General features: G+C 41.0%; 2 protein-coding genes across 8 annotated transcripts in view; one reads left to right on the top strand and one right to left on the bottom strand.

Moving 5' to 3' along the window:
* LOC125100147 (T-cell-specific guanine nucleotide triphosphate-binding protein 2-like) overlaps positions 1-21,352 on the bottom strand; it is a 303,876-nt gene that overhangs the window by 101,560 nt on the left and 180,964 nt on the right. The window lies entirely within an intron of this gene.
* On the top strand, positions 1,799-16,663 carry LOC125100144 (T-cell-specific guanine nucleotide triphosphate-binding protein 2-like). 2 transcript variants are annotated; one of them, XM_047730062.1, is made up of 3 exons: positions 1,800-2,013; positions 12,572-12,626; positions 14,957-16,663. In XM_047730062.1, the coding sequence occupies exon 3, from the start codon at positions 14,977-14,979 to the stop codon at positions 16,291-16,293; it is 1,317 nt and encodes a 438-aa protein (XP_047586018.1). In that variant the 5' UTR covers positions 1,800-2,013; positions 12,572-12,626; positions 14,957-14,976; the 3' UTR covers positions 16,294-16,663. The 2 variants fall into 2 exon arrangements, with proteins under 2 accessions (XP_047586017.1, XP_047586018.1); XM_047730061.1 differs by lacking the exon at positions 12,572-12,626 and having other exon boundaries at positions 1,799-2,013.

Genomic DNA, 21,352 nt, shown 5'->3' with positions numbered 1-21,352 from the left:
ATTATGTGCACTTAAAGCTAATATAACATTTTATGTTAATTGCACTTCAATTAAAAAAAAAGGGGGGGAAGATACTCCACATTGGAAGAGGGACTTGCTATTTGCAGGGCATCACCAGATGTTACTGGGTTGATGGCAAGTCCCATTTCTTTTTCTCCTTTTTTAAAACGACAGTTTTATTGAGCCATAGTTCACCTAGGTCTTATTTCTTAACCTACTTGTCAGTAAAACAGATGTTTATTTGAAAACACATTAATAAAAATATTTTTAATCTTTTGTTATTTTACATTTTTTTTTACTTTTGGTTTTTAATTCTGGTTAGTTAACATACACTCTTCCATTAATTTCAGGTGTACACTATTTTAACAGGAAGAGGGTTGAGTGTACATGTCCACAACTATTACCAAATATCAAATGAAAAATCCAAGGTGCGGGACATTGTGTAAGTAAGGCTGCCATTTTTATAAATAGGAGAAAATGGATTTTGCATATTTGCTCATACATTCATAAAATGGAACTATAAGGATGACATGGTCTCTCTAGCACAGACACTTGACAAAGGCCCATTGTCAAGTGGAGGGACATATTATTGCATACATTTTATACCCCTTGAATTGTAAACTATATAGAAGATTTATATTTTAAAAATATGAAAAGAAAAATTAAAGCCAGGATATGGCTCCCCAGGACACAGGGTTACTCCCTATTCAGTTTCCACCCCAATTGGGTATACTGTCTTTTAATTCCTGCACTAACCATGCAGAGTTAGCAAAGACTCACCAGGTTTCAGGGCTCAGTCCTTCAGAAGACTACTCTCACTTCAGACACCAGATGCACTGGGGGATGGGGGGGTCCCCAGGTCACCTGGATCTCCAACTGTCTACAAATTAGAGGGGTCCTGTAACCCCCTCAGGCTTGCTAATTGATCAGAATGATTCACATGAGTCAGGCAAGTATTATACTTACAAGTCCAGTTTTATTTAAAAGGGTACACATAGGGGGTTCTGGTGGGGAGTACACAGCTTCCATGCCTCTGTCCATGGAGCCAGAGTATGCAACCTTCCAGAACATCAATGCAAACATAAGAAGCCCACTGAGCCTTGGTGTCTAGGGTTTAGATTGATGTTTCATTACAAAAACATGATTGCTTAAATCACTAGCTACTTAATTGAGCTCAGTGTTTACACTCTTCTCCTCCCAGAGGTTCAGCTGGCCCAGAGCCTCCACCCTGTGTTGACAGGGTTGGTTTCCTGGTGACCAGTCACTGACCTGAAGCAATTTAGGATCTTGCCTGGAATCATTTCATTAGCAAAACAAGGTCAGGTTCGAATAGTCAGGAAATCCCCAGGGATTCTGAAGCTCTTGCCAGGAACCAGGGACTAGGACTAGGTACCCTCTTTACTAGACTTCACTTCCCATAGAGTATGGGCTGTCCAAGGTTAACAGGTGAGGCATGACTGTCATTTTTCCAAGACTGTGTTCTTTGAATGTGCATGCAGATTCGGCCTGGCCTGGAGTCTGGGGCTCAGTTAGGTGTCCTTTGGGGTCACTGAGAAGCCTGCTGCCTGGTATTCTGTGTCCTCCTCTCACTCATGAAGCCAAAAACATACCATATCAATGGTCCTGATGCCTTTCAGTTTCCCTTCCTGGCAATGGCCGTGTTTCTCAGAAAAGGAGCCCTCAGAACTTCAATGTCACTTTCTATTCCGGGAAATGCAGGGCTCTGCAATGTGATGGCTGCTTCTTTTTACTATTGGTCAGAATCCTCTGAGAGTGAAGCAGAGGCCAGAGATGATTTAAGTCCTGTCTGCTCCTCACAGGCAGTATAGACATTAGGGGTGACTGTCAGCTCTTTCTCTCTTCAGTGACTAAACCAACACACAGTACCTGTTCCAGTGCAAGGCCAGTCTGAGCAGCAGCGCTCATGCTGTGGGCTCAGCATTTCCTGAGCTGCCCAGGGACACATTCAGAGCTCAATGCTGACACCAGGAGTCTCTTTCCCTCCAGGAGCTGGTAAGCAAGAAATCACAGATTTGTATGTCTAAGCTTGGGAGAACCTGGATGCTTGATCTCCTGTGCTGTGGACTTGAAAGGCTGAGGGGCAGGATGTCTGGTGCATGGCTGTGAGCCAGTTAGAGCATTTAACTATTTGTGACATTTTCAGAGGGAGGTTGGAGGACAAACTTTATTCCTGTGAACTGCAGAAGGATCATGTGAATGTCTGGGGTGTCAGTGGATGTGGCTTTTCCCCTATAGCTTCCTGATCAGACACCCGCTACTCCCCATCTCATGTCCAACTACCTTTCTGTGGGGGAGACAATGCATGTATTATCTATTAATGACACAATTCAAATAAATAATTTTTTTAGAGATTTATTTATTTATTTGACAGAGATCACAAGTAGGCAGAGAGGCAGGCAGAGAGAGAGGAGGAAGCAGGCTCCCTGCACAGCAGAGAGCCCAATGTGTGGCTCGATCCCAAGACCCTGGGAACATGACCTGAGCCTAAGGCAGAATTTTAACCCACTGAGCCACCCAGGCGCCCCTATGCTTGTTCTTAATAAATATGCTTAGATTACCCATAAAAGGAGTAATCACACATCATGAGACATCAGAGTGAATTATTCCCCAATTTATTGTTTTTTTTTTTAATTTATTTTCAGCGTAACAGTACTCATTGTTTTTGCACTACACCCAGTGCTCCATGCAATGCGTGCCCTCTCCAATACCCACCACCTGGTTCCCCCAACCTCCCACCCCTGCCCCTTCAAACCCCTCAGATTGTTTTTCAGAGTCCATAGTCTCTCATGGTTCACCTCCCCTTCCAATTTCCCTCAACTCCCTTCTCCTCTCTAACTCCCCTTGTCCTCCATGCTATTATTTATGCTCCACAAATAAGTAAAACCATATGATACTTGACTCTCTCTGCTTGACTTATTTCACTCAGCATAATCCCTTCCAGTCCCATCCATGCTGGTACAAAAGTTGGATATTCATCTTTTATGATGGAGGCATAATACTCCATAGTGTATATGGAGCACATCTTCATTATCCATTCATCCACCGAAGGGCATCTTGGTTCTTTCCACAGTTTGGCGACCGTGGCCATTGCTGCTATATACATTGGGGTACAGATTGCGCTTCTTTTCACTACATCTGTATCTTAGGGGTAAAAACCCAGTAGTGCAGTTGCAGGGTCATAGGGAAGCTCTATTTTTAATTTTTTGAGGAATCTCCACACTGCTCTCCAAAGTGGTTGCACCAACTTGCATTCCCACCAACAGTGTCAGAGGGTTCCCCTTTCTCCACATCCCCTCCAACACATGTTGTTTCCTTTTATTGTTTTTAATTTTCATGCCAATATAGTTAAAATACAGTCTTACATTAGCTCAAGTGCACAATTTAGTGATTCAACAGTTCATGTACAGAACTGTTTCATCCATCCCCACTCAATTCCCCTCTGGTAACCAACAGTTTGTCTCTATAGTTAACAATCTATTTCTTGGTTTGTCTCTCTCAGTCACTTTTTTTTTCCTTTTGCTCATTAGCTTTTTTTCTTACATTCCACATATGAGTGAAATCATATGGTATTTGTCTTTCTGACTGACTTATTTCACTTAGCATGATACTCTCAAACTCCATCCATGTCATTACAAATGGTGAGATTTCATTCCTTCTATGACTAAATAATATATATCACATCTTCTTTATCCACTCATCTATCAGTGGACGCTTGGACAGCTTCCTTAATCTGACTATTGTAAATAATGCTGCAGTAAACAGAGGGGTGCTTGCAGCCCTTTGAAGTAGTGTTTTTCTATTTGGGGGGTAAATACCCCGTAGTCCAATCACTGTGTGGTTGTGTAGTTCTATTTTTAACTTTTTTTTTAATTTTATTTTTTATAAACATATATTTTTATCCCCAGGGGTACAGGTCTGCGAATCGCCAGGTTTACACACTTCACAGCACTCACCATAGCACATACCCTCCCCAATATCCATAACCCCACCCCTCTCTCAACCCCCCTCCCCTCATCAACCCTCAGTTTGTTTTGTGAGATTAAGAGTCACTTATGGTTTGCCTCCCTCCCAATCCCATCTTGTTACATTAATTCTTCTCCTACCCCCTTAACCCCCCATGTTGCATCTCCTCTCCCTCATATCAGGGAGATCATATGATAGTTGTCTTTCATGATTGACTTATTTCACTAAGCATGATACCCTCTAGTTCCATCCACATCGTCGCAAATGGCAAGATTTCATTTCTTTTGATGGCTGCATAGTATTCCATTGTGTATATATACCACATCTTCTTTATCCATTCGTCTGATGATGGACATCTAGGTTCTTTCCATAGTTTGGCTATTGTAGACATTGCTGCTATAAACATTTGGGTGCACGTGCCCCTTTGGATCACTACGTTTGTATCTTTAGGGTAAATACCCAGCAGTGCAATTGCTGGGTCATAGGGTATTTCTATTTTCAACATTTTGAGGAACCTCCATGCTGTTTTCCAGAGTGGTTGCACCAGCTTGCATTCCCACCAACAGTGTAGGAGGGTTCCCCTTTCTCCGCATCCTCGCCAGCATCTGTCATTTCCTGACTTGTTCATTTTAGCCATTCTGACTGGTGTGAGGTGATATCTCATGGTGGTTTTGATTTGTATTTCCCTGATGCCGAGTGATATGGAGCACTTTTTCATGTGTCTGTTGGCCATCTGGATGTCTTCTTTGCAGAAATGTCTGTTCATGTCCTCTGCCCATTTCTTGATTGGATTATTTGTTCTTTGGGTGTTGAGTTTGCTAAGTTCTTTATAGATTTTGGACACTAACCCTTTATCTGATATGTCACTTGCAATATCTTCTCTCATTCTGTCAGTTGTCTTTTGGTTTTGTTAACTGTTTCCTTTGCTGTGTAAAAGCTTTTGATCTTGATGAAATCCCAATAGTTCATTTTTGCCCTTGCTTCCCTTGCCTTTGGCGATGTTCCTAGGAAGATGTTGCTGTGGCTGAGGTCGAAGAGGTTGCTGCCTGTGTTCTCCTCAAGGATTTTGATGGATTCCTTTCTCACATTGAGATCCTTCATCCATTTTGAGTCTATTTTCGTGTGTGGTGTGATCCAATTTCATTTTTCTGCATGTGGCTGCCCAATTTTCCCAACACCATTTATTAAAGAGGCTGTCTTTTTTCCATTGGACATTCTCTCCTCCTTTGTCGAAGATGAGTTGACCATAGAGTTGAAGGTCTATTTCTGGGCTCTCCATTCTGTTCCATTGATCTATGTGTCGGTTTTTGTGCCAGTACCATGCTGTCTTGATGATGACAGCTTTGTAATAGAGCTTGAAGTCCGGAATTGTGATGCCACCAACTTTGGCTTTCTTTTTCAATATTCCTTTGGCTATTCGAGGTCTTTTCTGGTTCCATATAAATTTTAGGGTTATTTGTTCCATTTCTTTGATAAAAATGGATGGTACTTTGATTGGAATTGCATTAAATGTGTAGATTGCTTTAGGTAGCATAGACATTTTCATAATATTTATTCTTCCAATCCAGGAGCATGGAACATTTTTCCATTTCTTTGTGTCTTCCTCAATTTCTTTCATGAGTACTTTATAGTTTTCTGTGTATAGATTCTTAGTCTCTTTGGTTAAGTTTATTCCTAGGTATCTTATAGTTTTGGGTGCAATTGTAAATGGGATGGACTCCTTAATTTCTCTTTCTTCTGTCTTGTTGTTGGTGTATAGAAATGCAACTGATTTCTGTGCATTGATTTTATATCCTGACACTTAACTAAATTCCTGTACAAGTTCTAGAAGTTTTGGAGTGGAGTCTTTTGGGTTTTCCACATATAGTATCATATCATCTGCAAAGAGTGATAGTTTGATTTCTTCTTTGCCGATTTGGATGCCTTTAATTTCCTTTTGTTGTCTGATTGCTGAGGCTAGGACTTCTATTACTATGTTGAATAGCAGTGGTGATAACAGACATCACTGCCATGTTTCTGACCTTAGCGGAAAAGCTTTCAGTTTTTCTCCATTGAGAATGATATTTGCCTTGGGTTTTTCATAGATGGCTTTGATAATATTGAGGTATGTGCCATCTATCCCTACACTTTGAAGAGTTTTGATCAGGAAGGGATGCTGGACTTTGTCAAATGCTTTTTCAGCATCTATGGAGAGTATCATATGATTCTTGTTCTTTCTTTTATTAATGTGTTATATCACATTGATTGATTTGTGGATGTTGAACCAACCTTGCAGCCCTGGAATAAATCCCACTTGGTCGTGGTGAATAATCCTTTTAATGTACTGTTGAATCCTATTGGCTAGTATTTTGGCGAGAATTTTGCATCTGTGTTCATCAAGGATATTGGTCTGTAGTTCTCTTTTTTGAGGGGATCCTTGTCTGGTTTTGGGATCAAGGTGATGCTTGCCTCATAAAATGAGTTTGGAAGTTTTCCTTCTATTTCTATTTTTTGGAACAGTTTCAGGAGAATAGGAATTAGTTCTTCTTTAAATGTTTGGTAGAATTCCCCCGGGAAGCCGTCTGGCCCTGGGCTTTTGTTTGTTTGGAGATTTTTGATGACTGTTTCAATCTCATTACTGGTTATGGGTCTGTTCAGGCTTTCCATTTCTTCCTGGTTCAGTTGTGTTAGTTTATATGTTTCTAGGAATGCATCCATTTCTTCCAGATTATCAAATTTGTTGGCGTAGAGTTGCTCATAGTATGTTCTTATAATTGTCTGTATTTCTTTGGTGTTCGTTGTGATCTCTCCTCTTTCATTCATGATTTTATTTATTTGGGTCCTTTCTCTTTTCTTTTTGATAAGTCTGGCCAGGGGTTTATCAATATTATTAATTCTTTCAAAGAACCAGCTCCTAGTTTCGTTGATTTGTTCTATTGTTTTTTTGGTTTCTATTTCATTGATTTCTGCTCTAATCTTTATGATTTCTCTTCTCCTGCTGGGTTTAGGGTTTCTTTCTTGTTCTTTCTCCAGGTCCTTTAGGTGTAGGGTTAGGTTGTGTACCTGAGACCTTTCTTGTTTTTTGAGAAAGGCTTGTACCGCTATATATTTTCCTCTCAGGACTGCCTTTGTTGTGTCCCACAGATTCTGAACCGTTGTGTTTTCATTATCATTTGTTTCCATAAATTTTTTCAATTCTTCTTTATTTTCCTGGTTGACCCATTCATTCTTTAGAAGGATGCTGTTTAGTCTCCATGTATTTGGGTTCTTTCCAAATTTCCTCTTGTGATTGAGTTCTAGCTTTAGAGCATTGTGGTCTGAAATTTGCAGGGAATGATTCCAATCTTTTGATAACGGTTGAGACTTGATTTAGGACCAAGAATGTGATCTATTCTGGAGAATATTCCATGTGCACTAGAGAAGAATGTGTATTCTGTTGCTTTGGGATGAAATGTTCTGAATATATCTGTGATGTCCATCTGGTCCAGTGTGTCATTTAAGGCCTTTATTTCCTTGTTAATCTTTTCTTGGATGATCTGTCCATTTCAGTGAGGGGAGTGTTAAAATCCCCTACTATTATTGTATTCTTGTTGATGTGTTTCTTTGATTTTGTTATTAATTGGTTTATATAGTTGGCTGCTCCCACATTAGGGGCATAGATATTTAAAATGTTAGATCTTCTTGTTGGACAGATCCTTTGAGTATGATATAGTGTCCTTCCTCATCTCTTATTATAGTCTTTGGCTTAAAATCTAATTGATCTGATATAAGGATTGCCACTCCTGCTTTCTTCTGATGTCCATTAGCATGGTAAATTCTTTTCCACCCCCTCACTTTAAACCTGGAGGTGTCTTCGGGTTTAAGATGAGTTTCTTGTAGGAAACATATAGATGGGTTTTGTTTTTTTATCCATTCTGATACCCTGTGTCTTTTGATTGGGGCATTTAGCCCATTAACATTCAGGGTAAGTATTGAGAGATATGAATTTAGTGCCATTGTATTGCCTATAAGGTGACTGTTATTGTATATTGTCTCTGTTTCTTTCTGATCTACTTCTTTGAGGGTCTCTCTTTGCTTAGAGGACCCCTTTCAATATTTCCTGTAGAGCTGGTTTGGTATTTGCAAATTCTTTCAGTTTTTGTTTGTCCTGGAAGCTTTTAATCTCTCCTTCTATTTTCAATGATAGCCTAGCTGGATATAGTATTCTTGGCTGCATGTTTTTCTCGTTTAGTGCTCTGAATATATCATGCCAACTCTTTCTGGCCTGCCAGGTCTCTGTGGATAAGTCTGCTGCCAATCTAATATTTTTACCATTGTACGTTACAGACTTCTTTTCCCGGGCTGCTTTCAGGATCTTTTCTTTGTCACTAAGACTTGTGAATTTTACTATTAGGTGATGGGGTGTGGACCTATTCTTATTGATTTTAAGGGGGTTCTCTGAACCTCCTGGATTTTGATGCTTGTTCCCTTTGCCATATTGGGGAAATTCTCTCCAATAATTCTCTCCAACATACCTTCTGCTCTCCTCTCTGTTTCCTCTTCTTCTGGAATCCCAATTAATCTAATGTTGTTTCGTCTTATGGTGTCACTTATCTCTCGAATTCTCCCCTCATAGTCCAGTAGCTGTTTGTCCCTCTTTTGCTCAGCTTCTTTATTCTCTGTCATTTGGTTTCTATATCGCTAATTCTTTCTTCTGCCTCATTTATCCTAGCAGTGAGAGCCTCCATTTTTGATTGCAGCTCATTAACAGCTTTTTTGATTTCAACTTGGTTAGATTTTAGTTCTTTTATTTCTCCAGAAAGGGCTTTTATATCTCCCGAGAGGGTTGCTTTAATATCTTCCATGCCTTTTTCAAGCCCGGCTAGAACCTTGAGAATCATCATTCTGAACTCTATATCTGACATATTACCAATGTCTGTATTGATTAGGTCCCTAGCCTTTGGTACTGCTTCTTGTTCTTTTTTTTTTGTTGTGAATTTTTCCGCCTTGTCATTTTGTCCAGATAAGGGTATATGAAGGAGCTACTTGCTAAAAGGGTGGCAACAACCCCAGGAAAATATGCTTTAGCCAAATCAGAAGAGATCCCAAATCGTGAGGGGGGAGAAAGGGGATAAAAAGGGGTTCAGAAAGAAAAAAATAAAAGAAACTATTAAAAAAAGAAAGCCGATAAAAAATATAAAAAGGAAAAAATATATATATATATTAGATAAACTATTTAAAAACGTTAAAAAAGAAAACGGTAAAAGTTAAAAAAAATTTAGCAGAAGAAGAGAAAAAAAATTGAAAAAGAAAAAAAATTAAATTAACTGCAAGGCTAAAGAATCATGGGGAGAAAGCCATGAGTTCCATGCTTTGCTTTCTTCTCCTCTGGAATTCCGCCGCTCTCCTTGTTATTGAAACTGCACTCCTTGGTAGGTGAACTTGGTCCTGGCTGGGTTTCTCGTTGATCTTCTGGGGGAGGGGCCTTTTGTAGTGATTCTCAAGCATCTTTGCCCCAGGCGGATTTGCAACGCCCTTACCAGGGGCCTGGCTGAGTAATCCGCTCGGGTTTGCTGGGTTTGCTTTCGGGAGCTTTTGTTCCCTGAGCACTTTCCGTAGAGTTCTGTATTATGGGAATGAAGATGGCGGCCTCCCGGTCTCCGGCCCGGAGGAGCCAAGAGCCCGGGGCCCCACTCCTCAGTGCGCCCTCAGAGAACAGTGCCCAATTACTCCCGTCACCCTGGCCTCCGGCCGCGCTCCGAGCTGACCGAGCCTGCGACCAGTTCAAGGTAACCCTGAGTTTAGAGCTTACTCCTCGACTCTGTCTCTGTAGCCGGCTTCCCTGTTCTAATACCGGTAAGCTCTGCAACACTCAGACACCCCTGATCCTTCTGTGACCCTGTGGGACCTGAGGCCGCGCTGACCCCCTCTGGGCTACACCCCAGTTAAGCCTCTGGAGCGATGTCCCTCAGCGGAACAGACTTTTAAAAGTCCTGATGTTGTGTTCCGTTGCTCTGCCGCTCACCGGGAGCCGGCCCCTCCCCCCGCGATCTATCTTCCAGTCGCTTTGGATTCACTTCTCCGCCAGTCCTACCTTTCAGATAGTGGTTGATTTTCTGTTTCTAGAATTGCTGATTTTCTTCTCTTCAATCTCTCATTGGATTTGTAGGTGTTTGCAATCTTTAGATAAGCTATTTAGCTGATCTCCCGCTACCTGAAGTAGTCTCAGCCTGCTACTTCACCGCCATCTTGACTCCTCTCCTATTTTTAACTTTTTGAGGACCCTCCATACTCTTATTCACAGTGGCTGCACCAGTCATTCCCACCACCCATGTACCAGCATTTCTTTATCTGCACACCCTCAGCAACACTTCTTGTTTCCTGGTTGTTCATTTTAGCCATTCTGACATGTGTAAGGTATCTCATTTTAATTTTGACTGGCATTTTCCTGATGATGAGTGATGATGTTTATCTTTTCATATGTATGTTGTCCATTTGGATATCTTTTTTGGCAAAATGTCTGTGCACGTCTTTTGCCCATTTTTAAATTGGGTTATTTGATTTTTGGGTGTTGAGTTGTATCAGTTCTGCATATATTTTATATACTAATTCTTTTTTTAAAAGGATTTTATAAAAAGATTTTCTTTTTAGCTTTTTAGAGAGAAAGAGAGAGCATGTGTGGAAGCAGGGGGAGGGACATAGGAAGGAGATATTCTCAAGTTGACTCTGTGCTGTGATGGAACCCAATGCAGGACTTGATCTCATGACCCTGAGAAATAGGGAGTGGTTCACACTGTTGTCTGGCCTTACTCTGTGGCTACCAACCTGAACATTATCAAGCCAAGTTGTTAGGACACAAAACAGGCTTGTAGATGATTATAGCTTGTAGAATCATAGTTCTTAGATATAAAATAATGTGCTGGAAGGTAGAGCACTTAACTCTGGATTTTAAAGATCCCCTATATTTATTTATTTATGTACTCATTTTACTTATTTATTATTTTTCTTTAAGCCAAGGCTTAATCTCATGTACACATTAACAGAAACCAAGAGTACTGAGGTAATGGAACTATGTACACCATCAGTACCCAAATAGCTAGGGACTGGGACAAGGATTGAACCAGCACATCTCCAAGAATGGGGACTGCAGCCTGATTCCACGCACATGGAGAACTGTCACTGCCACCAACAGTTCCCAACTTGGAATCTGAGTTCAGATCCAGGGGTTAGGTTTAGAAGTTACGAGGAACTATTCAATATAGTGCCCCCTATACATCAGCACCAATGTCCATCATGGACTAAACCAGCAGGTTCCATTAATAAAGACTGCAGACAGGAAGTGGGGAGGAGACTAAACCAGGAAAGAGCAGTAAATACAGACTGTGGCCGGGAACTGGGGAAGGGATTCCAGGGTGGACTTCTGTCTGAGCCAAGGGCTAAGGGCTGTTGCGCTGCCCCTGCCTTCTGTGTCTGTGACAGAGTGATCCATTAATCTGGACTTGAAAGTCAATTCAGTCAGGCATTGTAATGCAAAAAAGAGCTCAAACCAAGATGAACTTACTGGTTGCCCTTGGAAATATTGAGAGAGACTGAACTCAAAAGGATTCATGGGGTGCCACTCCTGTGTTTCTTTCTTTCCCCAGATAGAGTCAAAAGTGTGCTTTGGATCTAGACACTGCCACCAAATCGGTTAAAAAACAAAATTCAACCAAGTATATTCTAAGACCTAATTGGATTTATTTATTTATTTATTTAAGATGTTATTTATTTATTTGACAGAGAGAGATCACAAGTAGGAAAAGAGGCAGGCAGAGAGAGAGGGAAGAGGAAGCAGGCTCCCTGCCAAGCAGAGAGCTCGATGCGGGACTCGATCCCAGGACCCTGAGATCATCACCTCAGCCTAAGACAGAGGCTTAAACCACTGAGCCACCCAGGCAACCAACCTAATTGGCTTTATTAAAAGACTTATGAATCGGGGCACTTGGGTGGCTCAGTGGGTTAAAGCCTCTGCCTTTGGCTCAGGTCATGATCCCAGGGTCTTGGGATCCAGCCACACATCGGGCTTTCTGCTCCGCAGGGAGTCTGCTTCCTCCTCTCTCTCTGCCTACTTGTGATCTCTGTCTGTCAAAGAAATAAATATCTTTAAAAAAAAAAGAATGCCTTAAAACAACAACAACAACAACAAAAAGACTTATGAATCAGCCAGTATCCCACCTAGCAAATAGAAAGGAGCTCCATTAAGCTACAGAAAGGGAAAAGTTTTTAAGCACAGAGAGAAACCAGAAAAGAATCCATTGTTTTAGCCAAGTTTTTTCTCCTAAGGGTGAGTTGGGATCTGTCAGTACAGTTTTTAGCGCTGACCGGGAAATAGCCTTGTTGACTACTGAAAGATTACATCCCTGGAGGTTGAAACCGCTTTTAGGTATTAAGCCTTGGTTAACTCAATTGGGGCACTAACTCAAGTGCCTCCATTATGACCCTGTGCCTTTCTTCTTAACACATGGCTCTGTAGAACTATAAAGTCTGTGAGTCATGTTGTTGAGAGGATGAGATAAGAAATGTATGTCTAGATGTTCACCTAAGGTTTACTGGCATGGATTTCTCACATTCCCTCCCATTTCTACCGCAGCCACAGAGGACACGCTGCCAGCGGTCAGAATACAAGCTCTCAGGGATACCATAAGGTACTCTGCCCCTGCTCTCCCTGCATTGCTGTCGCAGCAGAAAATAACAAATAACAGGACATCACATACAACATCAGCTGAGGGCATGGCTTTTGTGAGGCTGAAATTTGCTCAGCATATAGGATCTTGCTGTCCACATCTGTTTGCATTTCCTACCCCGTCGTTTGATTGCCTTTTGCTGTATTTGTTCTATTCCTCAGGACTTGTCTCAGAGATTTCCTCACTCTCCTGTGTATTTTCTCCTACATCCCCTGAGAATGCACAGGCATGAGACCACACCTGATAGGGCTGAAGTCTCATCTTGTTGGCTCCTCCCTGAGGCCCTAATTGTATACACTTCTTTCACACTCACTGTTTCCCATTCTGCTTTGTGTCCTGCCTGCTGTCCAAAGGGGTGATAGTGTTTGCTCTTCACACAGCAAGGGCTTGACCCTGCACATGCCACTTGCTCAAGATTTCTACTCTTCTGCATGTGAAGAATATTCCTGCTGAGAAGTCACAAGTGCTTTCTTAAGTTGCTTAATAGCTACCCCTTGCAAGCTAGATTCCCAGTATTTTCTTCTAAGGAGAATGTTTCCATGCCCTAGTCATATGTGTGTCAGTCCAGACCTTGTACACTTGCTCTAAATAATTTCTTCCCAAATTTGTTTTTGCCATCCTCCATCCTAGGCTGCAGCCAATGGCTGCCAGGAAGCCCCTGGAAGATGTGTCTGATCCCTCAGTTTTAGCCCAAGCTCACCTCTCCGGCCTGCATGCTGGCTGGACATCAGTGGTGACTTGAAGCGACTTGCTTGCTGGTCTAAAAACTGAGGGAAACCCTGAGGCAACAGATGAAAAGACTACTTCAGACACCTTAGTCAGAAAAAGGAGAGGGCTTGGGGACCAGACACTCTAATGCATTCCCAAGCCTGACTCTGCCTCCACCTTCATTGTGAATGTTATCAATACAACAAGGGAATAAGAAAAACAAGAAGGAATGTGACGCTGTAATAATCGATACAGTGGCATAGGAATATCATGTGACTAGAACGAAGTATGCTTGTAATGGGCATGCAGACAGGGAGTGTATGGAATGCGTGACAACTGAAAATAAATATTTCTACTAAATCAAGCATTTACTCCCTCGATGAGTGCATTGAACCACAATGAGAATCTGGCTGTTTTTAGCCCAGAAACCTTAAAAGGGCCCCGTTTTCTGGACACCCCTTCTTCATTTTTCATCCAGTCTCATCCAGGGAGGCATGTGTTTATTGTCTTCTCTAGCCAGACAATATTAATTCCTACAGTTGCCAGTCTTCATAGGAGAGAGTATACAGATATTTCACATTCCATTTAGTCCTGTGTATATGATTTCCTTGGTTCCCACAGCTCAAGGTATTCTAATCCTTCATGATCAGATAGGTCCAGGACTGCAGATCCAGCTCAGTTTGATTGCCAGCAGGCAAGCTGACAGAGGGACCTCCTCATCATGGCTGACTTCTTACAACATTCCACTCAACTCCTGCTTCAGTTTTTGCTCATGCCACCTTTCCCATCAATGCCACTTTATAGACTACTCAGTCCTCCAGGTGACTTATCTCTCCCATAGGGTTTCTGTCCCCTTTTACACCCAAGCATGAAACAGGGGATGGGTGGGGTATCAGGACAGTTGGGGTGGTTCATAGAAAGTCCCAGGTGGATAGTCCAGCATGACTTTTTAGAGCATAGGGATCCATGCCCCCTGCTGTATCTACTCCCATAAAAACAAAAAGAAATCCTTTAACACATTTCCAATCATTAAAAATTTCTATCTCCTAATGAAAAATATACGGTATCTTTTCTGAGAAGGGAAGGAGCCTCTCATCCTTGTTTAGCTACCTCATGTGAGAACCAAGGTCTCATGGTGATGTTTAAGGTTATCAGAAGTGGATTTTCTGGAGGGTTCCACAGAACAGGTGGAAAGGGGTGTGAGGGTATGTGCTGGTGCTGTCTTCCTAGATTTGCCACCATGAAGAAGTATTATTTTCATAACATTACAAATAGAGAAAACTAAAGCAAGATAAACAAAGAATAATGTGGACAGGAAAGTTTGGATAAAAGAATCAGGCTTTGAAATTAGTTGTAAGAATGAAGAGTATCTTAAAGAAGAAGGACTTTCCAAGATAAGGGAAGAGACTGAGCAAGGGCAAATTTTACATCCAGGTCAGAAGTCTACACAATGTCTGGACAGAAAGAGAAGGGCTGCTGGATACAATGCTGTGGCCAAGACTGATGTTATACTGTCCCTAAGAGTAGAAGCCATCCCTTGTTATACTAACTATTTTTCCTTCCCTCTTCTCTTCTCCCCATAGTGCCTTCTCCTGCTCCAGCCATGGGTCAGTCCCCCTCTTCCCAACCCTCTCATGGTGGTGATTTGGCCTCCAGCTTTGAGAGGTTTTTTAAGGACTTCAAGATGGAAAGCAAAATCATCTCTCAGGAAGCCATCAAGTCAATTCAATCAAGCCTGAAAGTGGGGGACCTTCAGAGTGCATGTTCTGTCATCAATAATGCATTGAGAGATATCAATAATGCCCCACTGAGCATTGCTGTGACTGGGGAGTCTGGGACAGGGAAGTCCAGCTTCATCAATGCCATACGGGGTTTGCAGGATGAGGAGGAAGGGGCTGCCACTACTGGGCCGGTAGAGACAACCATGGAGAGAACAAAATATGAACACCCAAAGCTTCCCAATGTGACATTATGGGACCTTCCTGGCATAGGGACCACTAAATTTCCGCCTCATGAGTATCTGGAGAAAATGAATTTTAGGGAGTATGACTTCTTTATCATCATCTCTGCTACCCGCTTCAAAAGCAATGATGCACAACTGTCTTCAGCAATTGAAAAAATGAAGAAGAATTTCTACTTTGTTCGAACTAAAATAGACAGTGATTTGAGGAACGTAAAAAGGTGTCAACCCAACAAATTTAATGAACAAGAAATCCTGGAACAGATCCGCAATGACTGTGTGGATAAACTTAAAGAGGCCAATGTGAGTGATCCTCAGGTCTTCTTAATCTCCAGCTTTGAGTTGGCTGACTATGATTTCCCAAGGCTGGAGAGTATCCTTCTGAGGGACCTCCCAGAGCATAAGCGCCACATCTTTATGCAACACCTGCCGAATATTACTGAGGCCACCATTGACCGTAAGAAGGATTCCCTGAGACAGAAGGTCTGGCTGGAGGCCATGAAGGCTGGAGCATCGGCCTTTGTCCCTATGATGGGTTACATCAGTGGTAACGATATGGAGACTTTAAAGGACTCTTTAACCCTCTACAGGGTTTTCTTTGGGCTGGATGACTCATCCCTGAAAATCATGGCCAAGGACTTGGATGTATCGGTGGAGAAACTCAAGGAAAACCTTAAGTTTCCCCATTTGCTATCAGTTGAGAAGGATGAGGAATCCTTAGGAGAAAAACTGCGGAGATATGTGGAAAAATTCTGCGCTGTTAGTGGAGGACCCATTGCCTCTGGTATTTACTTTAATAAGATTTTCTACCTTCAAAATTTTGTCCTTGAGACTGTGGCGAGTGATGCAAAAGTTCTTCTTAAAAAACAGATTTCTAAGGACTTTGAGGACTCTGGGCAAGCCTGTTTACCTCAGGATGTTGGGAATGAAAATGGGAAAAGTAAGACAGCCAGCTCCTGAATTATTCTCAGTGCTGCTATGGCACTGGTGCCTGGAAAGATGACTTAGGGCTTCCTTTAAGCATTCTGACCCACTGCCCTCAAGGGTATCACAGACATTTCTATAATACACTCTTAATAAACCACTAACGTAATGACTATTATTTGACAGTGAGAGCAATGAGCTCTAAAGAATCCTTCCTTTGTATGATTGTTTTGGGAAAAGTGAAGGACAGTAATCTGGAATTTTCTGATTAGTGGAGAGAATAACTCTTTGTGTGATGGTTACTTCATACACAGCACCGGTCTTTCTATTGACATACTAGTAAAAAATGGCTATGCACAGAGTGGGCTCTGAAAATGAATTTTGAAATAAACGCATGCATAGTGCATTTTTGGTGTTCCTGACATTCTGTTATGAATCCGTAAATTCTCTTCTTAAAATTTTTATTTAAATTCCAATTAGGAAACATACAATGTAATATTAGTTTCAGAGGTACAGTATAGTGATTCAATGCCTCCAAGTAACACCCAGTGCTCATCACAAAAAGTACACTCCTTAATTCCCATCTCCTATTTAAACCATCCCCCCAGTCACCTGCCTTCTGGTAACCATTAGTTTTTTCTCTATAGTTAAGTGTCTGTTTCTTGGTTTGTCTTTCTCTGTCTCTTTTTTTCCCCTTTGCTTATTTGTTTTTTTTCTTAAGTTCTACATGTGAGTGAATTTGTATGATATTTATCTTCTTTGAGTAACTTATTTCACTTAACATAACTCTATCCTCATTTATGTCATTGCAAATGGAAAGATTTCATTCTGTTTTATGACTGAGCAATATTTCATTTTATCTGTATCTATATCTTTATCTGTACCTATAAATCACATCTTCTTAATCCATTGATCAGTCAATGGGCACGTGGGTTGTTCCTATTATTTGACCATTGTAGATAAGCACTGAGTTGCATGTATCCCTTTTAATTAGTATTTTTCTAATATTTGTGTACATAACTAGTAGTGCTGTATCATTGGGTACTTCTACTTTTAACTTCTTGAGGAACGTCCATACTGTTTTCCAGAGTGGCTATACCATTTTACATTTCTACCAATGGTGCAAGAGGGTTCCCTTTCTCCACATCCTCACCAATGCCTGCTGTTTCTTGTATTGTTGATTTTAGCCATTCTGACGAGAGCAAGTTTATATATCATTGTAGTTCTGATTTGCATTTCCTAGATAATGACCAATGTGGAGCATCTTTTCATGTGTCTTTTGGCCAGCTAGATGTCTTCTTTAGAAAAATGTCTATTCATGTATTCTGCCCAGTTTTAATGTTATTTATTATTTGTATGTTGAACTGTTTAAGTTCTTTATATATTGTGGATATTAACCCTTTACCAGGTATGTCATTTGCAAATATCTTGTCCCATTCCAGAGGTTGCCTTTTAGTTCGTTGGCTGTTTCCTTCACTCTGCAGAAGCTTTTTCTTTTGATGTAGTCCCAATAATTTGTTTTTGCTTTTGTTTCCCTTGTCTCAGGAGATTCTTCTAGAAAGAATTTGCTAAAGCCAATGTCATAGAAGTTACTGCCTGTGTTCTCTTCTAGGATTTTTATGGTTTCAGGTCTCACATTGAATTCTTCAATCCGTTTTTCACTTTATTTTTGTATATGGTGTAAAGAAGGGGTGCAGATTTAGAGAGTGTCTTTGGTGTATGCTGCATGTACCCTGCTGTTGTGTTTTGGCTGCTCTATCCTTCAGGCCAGTTGTCTGTAAAGGCTCTATTTGTCTGCAGTAGGCAGTGTTTGTTCCTTTTCCTGAATCCTGAGTTTTAACCAAGTGGGATCATGCTTTTTTGTGAAACAAGACCTGACACCACCCTTATGAGAAGCTATGAAGGCCTGAAGAACCCTGTGGTTGGTGGGAGATGTGGTGTGGACAGGCGTTCGGGCTGGTCTTCTGGGGGAGGACTCTGTCACCCTGGGACTGATGGAAGCCTAAGAAGGGCATTTCCACTGCCTTCTGGCATTTCCAGAAGGGTGGATTTTGGTGTATGCAAATTAAGCAGCCAGTGTTGGCACCCTGCTGTTTCCTGCAGGTGGCTCTGTGTTTATGCTGAGGGGTGGGGAGGAAATGGCACTGGCCACTACCTTTGTTCCTAGGAAGGTGTCTCCATGATGCTGCCTCTGAGGGACTAGTCTGAGAAGATCGAAACATCTCCCCACTATGTGCCCCAGGCACTATTTAGATCACTGTTTCCAGGCTGTCTGTCTGGGGTTGTTTGCCTGTGTTTTCACCAGGAGCAGTGCCGTGCCCTCTGGGCTCTTACCCAGCTGAGCCCACTGACCTTTACAATTCCAGGGATTAAGACCTGCCAGCTTCAAGAACTCATGACATTTAGACCCTCTTGTTTCCCATGCCAATTCCTTTGAGAAATGTTTTCCTTTTGTGTTACTTATGTGCTCCATTTTCTCTTGTCCTTTTCTATGACCATGCCTCTCTCCCCTCCACAGCTTGCATGTTTCTTTTCTTCCCTATACCATGGCTCTGTAGTTCTTACATTTTTCAATGTGGCCCCTTCACTCCTTCAGTCATGGAGTTTGTTCTGTAGTCCTTATGGTCTATTTCTGGGGTATTTAAGATGATTTGATAGTTCTCTAGTTGTGTTTGTAGGACAAGGTGAACCTAGGGTCCTCCTACTTTGCCACCAATTTCCTCTCCAAAACATTTGCCTTCCTTCATGAATGCAATAATGTTCTGATTTTTGATAGATCACCAATTAATGTTCACTGATAACCTTCTTCTCCTTTTTAGGGTTACCATTGTATTTAATAAACATAAAAGATAGTGAGATGAACATGTGTCACAGGAGATGAAAGAGAAATATTAGTAAGAAAAAGTCTTTATCTGGTGTATTTATGAGTGAGACAAGTGCATAAGATGGGACAAGAGTCAAAGGGTTTGCATATTGTGGGTCTAGACACTCCTTGCTTGGTAACAGTATATTTTGTGCCCAAGCTTCAGAGGTTAGGTAATAAGAGACAAGAGGATTATGATTACTACTTGGAAATAAAAAAAAATCAAAAGGTCCTTAAACATATCCAATCCCTCATCTAATAAGGGAAATGCAAATTAGAAATGGCATCTACACTAAGATATCATTTATCCCCTATTAGATTAGGGTAAATTGCAAAGTTTGATGAAACTGTAGAAAAATGGTTGTCATACAATGCTGGTGGTTGCACATATGATATAGCCTATAATATGGTGAATTACACCATCTCTAGGGGAATTGCACACACATTTACACTTTGCCACAGTGATCCCTCTTTGAAGAATCTGGGCCATAAAAATTGAGAGTAGATTAGTGGTTGGCAGGGGTTGGAAAGTGGGGAAAATGTGTAATGTTACTGAAAGAGGACAAGCTTTCAGTTATAAGGTGAATGTTACCATAGTTAATAATACCGTTGTGTACATTTGAAATTTGTTAACAGTGTAGGTCCTAAGTGTTTCTATCACACAAGCACAAAAGGTAAATATGTGAGGTGATTAATGTATTAATTAACTTGATTGTAGTAATCATTTCACAAAATGTATAATTATATCACATCATCACCTTGTGTACTTTAAATATATATGATTTTATCTGTCATTTTTACCTAAATCAGCTGGGGGGAGGACAAAAAACTGGAAAAATTACAAAAAACACATATTTTTTATTTGTAGCAGTATTTGAAATGGGAAAACACTAAGTTGAAATATTCTTCAATAGAAATGTTGTTATGCCCGAGTTTTCGTGTCCGAGAGACCTCCAAGGAGCCAAGCACCGATGCAGTCACACGAGGGTTTATTTGACAAGCTTAAGCTTGGGCCCAAGTATACCCGACACAGCGGAGTAGGGACTTGGACCCCGAGCCAAATTACAGTCAGAGTTTTTAAAGGCAGAGTAGGGGTGGACTCGGCGGTGGGTGAGGACAAAGGGGGTTATGGATGATGTAAGTCTCTAAGGAATTCAGGAAGCGAGGTCTCCAGGACCTTGAGGTGCTAGCTGTTGTCTGAGGAAAAGGTTATTCATTACCAATAATGAAAATCTTCTTGTGAGACCCTTTAGATGTATATCAGTGGGTCATATACTGGGAATGATTCTCGGCACTATCTTGGAGGTTTAGAGATAAAGTTTCCTGAAGGAATTGTTAAAGTAGACTTACAGGATTCTGGTCGGACCTGTCGGGGTAGGGGGTCGGTCAGGCTAGGACTGTCCTTAGCAAAATCTCAAGGTGAAGGCAGTTAAGTCCCCAGGGGCGAGCCACTCTGTCTGTTTCAAGGGCTTGTCAATAGGTGAGGAATTTTAATGATTTTCTTCTCCCTCTGTTTCCCACATCAGCTAAACTTGAGGTGGGATGGCCTTAATTTTCTCGGCCTCCACAATGTTAGTTACAAAATAGATGACTTGACAACTATACAAAAGAGTGAGTAATTCCATATATTTTGTTATGCACTCATCTCCCGGATATATTATTGTTCAGTGCAAAAAGTAAGATGGGGAATTATGTGTGTAGTATGTTACTGATGATCTAAGGCAGTTCAAAATATAAATGTATATTTCCATATATTCTTCAATTAAACATGAGAAAACTTTAGGAATAAAATTTAATTACCTACAGGGGAAGTGATGATACTGTGTGGAGAGGCAATGGTAAGAACTAGACTTCTCTTAATGCAAATTATATACACTAGAAATATGCATAGGTATTTACATAGGTATATAACCGTATAGTTAAAAAATGACCCATCGCTTGTAGAAACAAAAAGCAAGTCAAAACAAATTAATCTAAGCAAATGGGTGATCTAACAAAGCAGAAGATTTTTTTAAAATTTCTTTATTTATTCATAATTTTAAAAGTTCCAGTATAATTAGAGTGAAGATGGCAGAGGAATGGGGGGTCTTAAGTTGTCTCATCCCTTGAATATAGCCAGATAGTTATCAAATCATTCTGAACACCTGAGAAATCAATCAAAGATCTGAGAAAAGAAATGCTGTGAGTTTATTTGTAGAAAAGTGACCAGCTTTTGAAAGTTAGGAGGTGTGG

This window comes from Lutra lutra, chromosome 5 (genome assembly GCF_902655055.1).
Source record: "Lutra lutra chromosome 5, mLutLut1.2, whole genome shotgun sequence".
Classification (NCBI taxonomy): domain Eukaryota; kingdom Metazoa; phylum Chordata; class Mammalia; order Carnivora; family Mustelidae; genus Lutra; species Lutra lutra.
Note: the sequence above shows the minus strand (reverse complement) of the source record. Positions and strands in the feature narration are given on the sequence as shown.

Bases quoted from the DNA above. Each gene is read 5' to 3' on its own strand.
- LOC125100144 (XM_047730061.1), top strand. From the start codon at position 1,977: ATGCTGACACCAGGAGTCTCTTTCCCTCCAGGAGCTG. The intron at 2,014-14,956 runs GTAAGCAAGAAA...TTCTCCCCATAG, and splicing joins CTCTTTCCCTCCAGGAGCTG to TGCCTTCTCCTGCTCCAGCC.